The 9,652-nt window shown below is 41.8% G+C and overlaps 1 protein-coding gene across 1 annotated transcript in view; it reads left to right on the forward strand.

Moving 5' to 3' along the window:
• The first annotated feature begins 572 nt into the window (after nucleotides 1–572).
• The window catches only part of LOC117283757 (lipoxygenase homology domain-containing protein 1-like), a 21,620-nt gene continuing 12,540 nt past the window's right edge, over nucleotides 573–9,652 (forward strand). The window contains exons 1-4 of the mRNA XM_033757481.1: nucleotides 573–858; nucleotides 1,391–1,551; nucleotides 2,560–2,646; nucleotides 3,019–3,154. Of these exons, the coding sequence (XP_033613372.1) occupies nucleotides 639–858; nucleotides 1,391–1,551; nucleotides 2,560–2,646; nucleotides 3,019–3,154 (604 nt within the window). The 5' untranslated portion in view covers nucleotides 573–638. The remainder of the gene's footprint in view (nucleotides 859–1,390; nucleotides 1,552–2,559; nucleotides 2,647–3,018; nucleotides 3,155–9,652) is intronic.

A 9,652-nucleotide genomic window follows, 5' to 3' on the forward strand; every position in this document is an offset into this window, starting at 1 on the left:
ATTCTGAGATTTTTTTTTATTAATGGATACAAACGCACACACTGAAATTAGGGCCAAGAGCATTTATATTTCTGGTTCTGTCAGTAACTTTGCAAACTTGGATACTTCATTCTCCTTTCAGGCCTTCAGCTTTCCATCTGTAGAATGAATGCAGGGCTGTGTTCTGTTAATTGCCAAAACATTTGTAAAATGTTTGAGGGAAATGCTACCCGTGGTTGTGCCATCACTTATCTGCAGAGAAGAATGCTTCTCTGGGAGTTTGAAGGGGTGTACACTTGCTTCCTCCCCTTGGTGCTTCTTACAAGCTAAGTTTCATGCTGATGGTCAGATAAGGCAGTATTTTTGTACTAAATTTCAGATATTAATTAGCTTTCATGTGATTCACCTTCTTTCCACAAGAGAATTATAGGGAATTAATTTGGTACTCTAGTTCATTTGGCTCAGATTAAGATTTTATGCTATGCATAAGGAAATGTGTTCAAAGAAGGTGTTATATATACAGGGAAAAGTTTGATATTTGAGTAACTTGGAGGATGGATGACACCTGCTTTGGAAGATTTCTTGTAGGAGTTATTTCTTCATATAAGATCTACTGAGCCAGGTAACAGAAATGCCATTCTTTAAGGGTCTTAACACAGATGTCCCTTCCTATGGGACTGAACACTGTAAGCAGGTCCCACCAGGGGACCCAAAGCAGGAGACACCTGTGTCTGCCCTCCCAGGTGGTGATTCTGTGCCCTTTCACTGGAATTCAGCAAACTTTCCCCTGCAGCAACTGGCTGGATGAGAAGAAAGTGGATGGGCTGGTCGAGAGACAGCTCTATGAGATGGTATCTCTGAGGAAGAAGCGGCTGAAAAGTAAGTACAAGGGACCCCTCATCTGGGGTCCCTTGAAGAGGTCCACAAAGCTAGGATGTCAGACCACGGGAGAAAAGTAGGATCTAGTCATTCCTGAGTCCCCATTTTCCTCCAGGCAGAAGGGGAAAGAACCTTCCCGGGAACTCAGTTCTCTAAGGTACAGCCACGCACGGCTGCGCAGCTGGCAGCGAGGTTGACTCCCCTGTCTCCAAATCGAGGAAGCTGCTGTGATGAGCTGGGGAGTAAACAGAGTGATTCACTAAGCTGCATTCAGAACATACCAGACATAGAATGCATGGAGTCAATGCTTCATTCAATTTAAAATATTAATTGGCTGTAGCCACTAAATAGAGCATTAAGGTGTCCTAGTTTGAATATGAAGGAACCCTTAACTTTCTAAGTGTGACATTTTTATAATGGGTTTCTGACAGGCGGACACGTGTATAACCTGCCCGTCAGCCCTGGTCACTAGATAACATGAAAAATCTATTCACTTCTTGAAATTTACCTTGCAACTTTCCCTGTCTTATAGAATTTCCTTGGTCTCTGTGGGTCTGGACGACTGACCTGAAGAAAGCTGGTACCAACTCTCCCATCTTCATCCAGATTTATGGACAGAAGGGGCGGACGGATGAGATTCTTCTGAATCCCAACAACAAATGGTTCAAACCAGGCGTAGTTGAGAAGTTCAGGGTAGGAGAAAAAAACGTGACAGGGTGGGAGGGACAGAGGAGGAAGGGATGATGTAGGGGGTGATTGTTATGCGATTCTGGTTTCCTAAGCCAGGGTTTGGTCCAAATTTGCAGACAAAAAGGTACAATGAACATGTAAGGCTCCTACAAGGAGGACACATTTGATGATTTTTACAGAATGTATTGAAAGGGATGCAATCTAGACCTGGATCTTCATTTGAAATGAACAGTCCAGAACCAAGCCTGAGGGAAGAAGCCACTGAGGAATGGTTTCAGGAATCCAGGAGGGGCATCTGTGTGCCTCAGAGATCCTGGCACAGGCTGTGTTAGACCACCTGGTCTAGACTGAATTAGAGAATAAGGACCAAACTTTAGGGAAAGTATTAATTTTAGAGCATTTGAAAGAAATTCAGCTGTAAGACTTTCCAGTGTTTATATAACTACAGCAGGCCTTTTTTCCTAAGAAGTGCTGCTTTGACCTTTAGGTAAGAATATTTGGTAATTTGCTGCCGCCTTCTCAGAGCACCCCATTGGCCCTCTGTTCTACCCCTCAGTTCATGCTCTTTATGTATTTGTCTTCCCTGCCAGATCTGAGCCCCCAGAGAAAAGGCATGGCTGCTGTATTGATCTTTTTGTCTGTTTCATTGCCCAGTAGAGTCCTGGGGCTGTGGGTCTGTGCTAATTTGCAGGGCTGTCATGCAGATTTTGTTACTGGAAATTTATTGCTTGGAAGATCTTCTCTAGGCTGCACACCTCTGTAGGTCAGTTATGTTTGTTCGGTTTTGCCAGCCCAGACTGAACCCTAGCTCCACATGGCTGTCTTGCCCCTATGTTCCACTGGTGGTCAGAAACATAAGAGAATAGGGAGTGTGTGAGGGTGGCTTCGAGCAAACCCATCCCTGCCGGTAGGAAGCAGTCCAATCCAGGCAGCCTCCTGGCTGTGTCAGGTGTGAGAGTAAATGTGTTTCCCTGCTTATGCCCACTGAAACCTTTTTATTTCTCATCCTAGGTTGAGCTCCCAGATCTGGGCAGATTTTATAAGATTCGAGCATGGCACGATAGAAGGAATCCTGGTTCTGGATGGCATTTAGAAAGGGTGAGATGTGCACCCATGGGACTGGGAGAGGACCAAAATTGCCCTTTTTAATGATCGTGTCACATAAATTTACTTCGTATTTATTGGGGGTGGGAGTAAAGAGGGCTGGATATGGGCCATAGATCCTTCCTGATGGGGAGAAGCCTTCCAAAATCGACTGAGGAAAGTACTCAGGTGTTCGTGGGGCATAATTCTGCCCTAGTCACCTAGGTGCTAGGCAAGTGTAGGTCTCTAGGAGAATGGGGGAGAATTATTAACCTGGCCTTCTGCCTCTCACAAGGGTCATCTCCAGAACGAACCCCTGGAGATGAGGTAGCAGAATGGGGGCACAGGGCATGGCTGAAGACTCTGGTACACTCACCTGCATTTCAGATGACCCTGATGAACACTCTGAATAAGGACAAATATAACTTCAATTGTAACCGCTGGCTGGATGCCAATGAGGATGACAATGAGATCGTGAGGGAAATGACTGCAGAAGGCCCAACAGTGCGGAGGATAATGGGCAGTGAGTACCGACTGGCTTTCCAACCTGTGGGAGGCAGCAGAACTCCTATTTTGTGTGGCAGTAGGGTCTCCACTGAGTGCCAAGTAGATCCAGAAGGCCCCAGCCTCAAGACTGGCTTGAGGGAACCCCCTCCAAGGCATTAAGCTAGCACTTACCATAATGGATGTGTTGGGGAGGGGCAGAGATTTACGAGTCTCCAATGGTCGATGAGGGGATGAGAAGGACACACACTAAATGATGGTTCTCTGGAGCTCCTTGAAATTAAAGGAAATATCTTTTTGGACCACCAAATTATGAAATTTTGGAAATGCTCCCTCATGAGGAAGGCTGGATCTGGGTTCTTATAGCCACACTTGACTTTCACCTAATGAGTCCTCTATCTCTATGTTAGCCTGGCAGGAGAAGGGCTAATCTGGAGTCCAATGTTCACATTTGAAGAGCCAAAGGAAGGTCATTTTGCTTCTAGGTTATAGTAGCAGAGTGTTTGAAAGTACATAGCATATGTTCCATTCTTTCCCATGGCAGACATTAAGTGATCACAACATTCTCTCTCACTGAACCTAGAATAAGTTTTGTTACCCTCAATATTGCACTGCAGGAGCCATTACCAATTGATTGGAATTGGCACTTAAGACAATTAACTTGTTTGCTATAGTCGTGAAAGAGCTTAATTTTTGCAGTAATAATAAAGAAATATTGCAAAACCACAAAAAGTTAAGGATGTATAAAAATGATGTCACCCATGGTTCTAGTAGCCCCACTAAGTATTTCAGTAATGTCAATTTACAAGTAACCATTTGATACTTGTGAGTGCAGTATTTTGCATGTGCATATCCTGTAGAAGCTCTCACTCTCTATATATCTGTGTACTGATATATATCTGTATATAGCTTTCTCTATATATCTCTATCTCTATGTGTTCTCACATTTTAGGGTGCATTATCACCCGGAGGTCTAATTGAAACACAGACTGCTAGACTCTACTGCAGAGTCTCTAAATCAGCAGGTCAGCATTGAGACCCCAGAATCTGCTTGTCTAACAGGTCCCTGGGTAATGTCAGTGCTTCTCTTTGGGAGCCACATGTTTAGAATCTCTATGTTAATGTATGTATCACTTTTCTAAATGCTCTTCTCTTTCCAAAATCAATTTTGTGTTGCTGTTTCCATACTTATTCCCTCGCTATAGCTTTGTTGGTGAACCTTTTATTGTTTGACCAAAAATAAAATAACCTCTAGATTATTTTTGGTGAGGTTTTTCCAAAGAGAGACCTACTATTTTCACCTACAGAGTGCAGAATGTTCTTTACCTGCAATCCCTCTTTGCCTTGACTGAAGCCTGACTTGCCCTAAGAACATTGTTTTTCCTCCTAATGAACTGCGGGATCAGGTGAGGTGAGGGGCATTGTTCTGACCTTTTCTATGCTTCCTGACTCTTACCACGGGTCCCCCTTTGAGACTCATACCCTTTCACAAAGTGACCAGTGACCCCAGCTCAGTCCATCTTCTGTTGTCCTCTAGTCACCTCCTTTTCTTACTCAAGACAGTGTGATGAGTCCTTGGATTGTTTTCTAGACACTGATCCCTGCCATGGTCCTAGGATGATGTGTTAGCTCTTGAGGGCTGCCGTAATAAATTACCGTTCTGTGGACTGGGTGGCTTAAATGCAGAAATGTATTATTTCATAGTCCTGGAAGCCAGAGTCCAAGATCACGGAGTTGGCAGGCTTGGTTTCTTCGGAGGCCTCTCTCATCAGCCTGCAGATGGTTGTTCTTGCTGTGACCTCCTCCCTTTGTTTTCCTTCTGTGTACATATCTGAGTCCTATTCTCTTCTTACAAGGACACCAGTCATCATGGATCACGGCCCACTCATGTGACCTAAATTTTCCTTAATTACCTCTTAAAGACCCTAACTCCAGACACAGTCACATTTTGAGGTAGTGGAGGTTAGGATCTCAGCATACGTATTTGAGGTATGGATCACAATTCTGCCTGTAACAGACGACATCTCTCAAAGCCTGGTCCAGTGCACATCTGTATCAAAATCTCCTGAAATGTCTACTAAAATGTAGATTCCCGGACCCAAGCTTGGATATGGTGACTAGACTCTCTGAGGGCTATCCCTGGTAGCACATGTTTTATCAAGCCCGCCTACTACTTTTTATGCTAATTTAAATGTAAGAACTTTGGTTTGCTTCTTGTGGGGTCCATATGGAACCCCCACCACTGCTGCCGACATGCTGGTAACCATCCTCAGTGTTGACATCAACCCCCATCCCACTTAACAAGTCGCACCTATCCCATCTAACCACCTCACTCAGCTCGTCTCACAAGCTGCCCCTAATGTGAACTCCGTACCCTCTAACAAAGCCCCTACCTCCTACTCCTCTCTTTACTCTGGTCCACTTCACGCCACACTTGAAGTCCTCCCAGCCCCCTCCCCACTTCCATTGGTCTCTTGATGAGTGTGATAGGTATGAATCTAAGGTGCAAACTACAATTATCCAAGGGAGAAAATAGGAAGCCAGAAATCAGGCAGAGGATGAATAGACAGACTTGTGAGGAGCTGATACATTCAATAATTACTTTTTGGAGGTGGAACTGGCAGAGCATGGTGCATGAATGCTGTGGGAATAGTAGCTGGGAGAAACTTTGCAGATGACGTAACATTGGAACCAGGTCTTCTACTGAGGGCTTTGACAGGCAAGGAGAAATTGGAGAGGAAAAACATTTCTGCAGGCCACATGCATGATGTGCTTGTGACATTTGAAAAAGTGTGGAACATGGGGCTGTCATGGCTGATATTCATTTTTGTCTTCTGTGATTCTATTAAAAAGCATTTCAATAAGGAAAAAAGTCAAATTTTTGTAACTGATCTGGATGCAAGGGCTGCCAGTCCTGGGTATAAGGGCAGTTTGATGCCTTCTCAGGGGCCTTGGTTATTCTTTAGAACCTCTACCAACTTAAATTTCTTTCTCCCTAAATATTTATCTTGTGCTTTGAGCACACCTATGTCCTCACTCAATCTCCTTTTCTGGTCTAGATGTTTCTTTGTAATACTCAACAGAGCTGATGACAACATCCTGCTTCCCCAGTGGGTACCAGTGTGTAATGAATAATGTGTACAGCTTCCTACAGATCCCTTAAGTGGAGAGTCTTGGATTTACATGTGATAAATAAATACTAATTTAAAATCAATTCTCTGAATTTGAAGATGTGTGTCCTGAATTACTTACAAAATAATGGTCAGCCAAATCAACAACTAATGCCACATCTAGAAGCTGAGAGCCTTTGGGGAGTAATTGGATTGATTAACACGGATCGGGAGACAGACAAAACATATACCAGCTCACACTTTGTTTCCACCTTGCCTCTCCCTCAGGAGCTATGTGAGACAGTGAACTAAATGCAGTCATCATTCGCTGCTATGTACACACCACTGATGAGTGGGCAAGAGTCCACTGGACTTGAGAGCTGAGCATTGTCAGTTCTCATTAATCAGACCAAGCTGTAATTTTTAAAGTACAAGAGGCCGTGGTACTTACCCATCTGTTTAAAGACTTTCACTGCTGGTGTCTAGCAATGTTATTATTTCTAATTGTTCATGGACTTCTTAGCAGGAAGAGCTTGGAACCTCAGTGGCTGTTGAGCTCAGAGGGGCTCCTGAGAGAGTGACAATGCTTGAGGACATTCAACTGAACAGACCTTAGAGCTCCTGAGCAAAGAGGACTGGAATTCCCAGGCAAAGGGATTTCTAAATTCCCTCATTATTTGGCTTCTTGAAATTGCTTATTCATCACAGTTATAAAAGCACAACATGCCTTCATCAAAATTCAGAATGTGTTTTAGGCCAGTGCTTAGGTTCTCAACTTCTCCTTTGTGCCTCATGTCTCCATTTTTCCATTCTCACTCTGTTCAGTACTGTTTGTTCCTCCTACTGCCAATGCTACTATCACTGAAAGTACAACAAAAAGAGTCAATCTCACTTATACAAGGGCCGCAAATTTAAAGTATGGAGCACTTGAATATTAAAAAGAGCTGCTTAGAGAATTTCAGGTGCTGTGGTCCTGTGGAGGCAAGATTGGGGGCAGGAAACTTTTCCCTCAATAATAACTCAATGTTTCAGTGCCTACCAATGCCAGCTCTAGTCAAGGCAAGCCACTGCATACGATGATTCATTACTTTTTTTTTCTAACAAGAGCTTTTGCTATAAACACTGTATCTTTAATAGTCCACATATTTAAGGGTCAAATTTATTTTTCAGGTGTCTTTATATCTTCAAGTAGGAATGTGTATGTTATTGAAAAAATAATTTGCATACTGAATTAAACTTTCTGATGTACTTTATTTTAGATGAACTGCCAAAGAATGGTATCCATTTAAAAATAATGTATTGCAGGCCGGGGACTTAGCTCAGCGGTTCAGTGGCCTGCCTTGCAAGCGCAAGGACCCGAGTTCAATCCCCAGTACCAATAATAACAATAATAATAATAATAATAATGTATTGCACTATAATTCATGTGACATTCAGTTTATCCATTTAAAGGGTCAGTGGCCTTTAGAATATTAGCAGAATCATAATCTGTCACCACTCTTAAATTCCAGACATTTTCCTCTCCTCTAAAAGAAATCTCAAACCCATCATAAGTAATATTTATTCCCCACTTTGCCCTTTGTAGCAGTTCATCTTCATTGTCAATTAGATTGGCTTGACGCATGCCTAGGAGATTAATAAGGTGCATTTCTGGGTGTATCTGGACCTTGCGGACTGTGTTTGGGCCCTGGTTCTTTTCTCTCTGGTGCTTTTTCCTTGTGCCCTCTTTCCCAGCCACCACGATCTGAGCAGTTTTGCTTTCCACACCCTTCCACTATGATGTTCCTGCCTTCGAGCCAGCTGACTGTGAACTGAAACCCCTGAAACTATAAGCCAAAACAAACATTTTCTCTTTTTGAAGCATCAGGTATTTTGTCTCACTGATAAGAAAGCTAATGTACCCTTCAGTCTCTGACAACCACTAAGCTACTTTTGGTCTCTACAGATTTGTTTATACCAAATATTTCATATAAATGGAATCATACAATACAACCTTTTGGATTTGGTCTCTCATTTAGCATGCAAGGTTCATCCACATTTTAGCATATATCAGCACTTCATTTCTTTTTACTGATGAATAGTATTCCATCCTATGAATGTACCACATTTAATTGTTGTGAGCATTTAGATTGTTTCTATTTTCTGGATATAAACAATGGTGCTGTGAACATTGATGTATAAGTTTTTGTATGGATATGTTTTCAATTTCATTTGGTATGTACCTACAATTTTTCAGAATTTCAACAATTTTAAAGATGTCTGACATTCTTGGTCCCTTGAAATGCTGTATGAATTTTAGAATGAACTTGTCCATTTCTACAAAGAAGTCATCCGTGATTCTGAGAGGGAAGACATTGAGTCTGTGGATTGGTTTTGGAAGTATTGCCGTCTTAACAGTGTCAGGCCCTCTAATCTGTAGAAATGTGATGCTTTTATGTTTATTTGTTGAGATCTTTAATATCTTTCAATGATATTTTGTAGTTTTCAAGGCATAGATTTTTTTTTCACTTGTTTTGTCAAATTTATTCCTGAATGCTTTATTCTCTTTGATGCTACTGTGAATGGAAATGTTTTCTAAATTTCATTTTTATTGCAAGAAAATAGAAATACAATCGATCTTTGTATGTTGATCTTTTATTCTATCATTTTGCTTAGCCTTTTTTTTTAGTTCTATAGTTTTTTTTAGTGGATACTTCATGAATTTCTAAATACATAATTATGTCATCAATGAGTAGGGATGCTTTTATTTCTTTCTTTCCAATCTGGATCGCTGCATAACGTATCACCTTTTTGCTTTGCCTAATACCTTCAGTGCCATATAAAATGGAAGTAGTGAGGGGACATCCTTGTCTTGTTTTTGATCCTCACGGAAGAGGATCCAATCTTTTACTGCTGAATTTGATGTTAGCTGTCACCATTCCACTTTTAAGTTGCAGTTCCCTTTTGTTCCAATTTTATTGATGATTTTTAACATGAAAGTATGAGATTTTTGTCAAATGCTTTTCCTGCACCTGTTGAGATGATCATGTATTATTCATTTTTAGTCTGTTAGTATGGTACAGTAATACAATTGATTTTCAGTAGTTTAACCAATTTTATCTCTGATAAATTCTGTGTTGTCACAGAGTTTACTTCTTTTTATTTGTTGCTGGATTTCGTTTGCTGGTAATTTCTTAGGGATTTTTGCATCCAAATTCATAAAATATATTGATCTGTAGTTTTCTTGTGATGTCCTTGTCAGTTTTTGTATGAAGATAATGCTGGCCCTATAAAATGTTGGCCCCATGGAAGCCAGGCGTGGTGGTGCACGCCTGTAATCCCAGCACTCAGGAGGCTGAGGCAAGAGGATTGCTGTGAGTTCGAGACGAGCCCGGGCTACACATAGTGAGTTCCAGGTCAATCTCAAC

Source organism: Fukomys damarensis, unplaced genomic scaffold (assembly GCF_012274545.1).
Source record: "Fukomys damarensis isolate Sample0158 unplaced genomic scaffold, DMR_v1.0_HiC HiC_scaffold_30, whole genome shotgun sequence".
Lineage (NCBI taxonomy): Eukaryota > Metazoa > Chordata > Mammalia > Rodentia > Bathyergidae > Fukomys > Fukomys damarensis.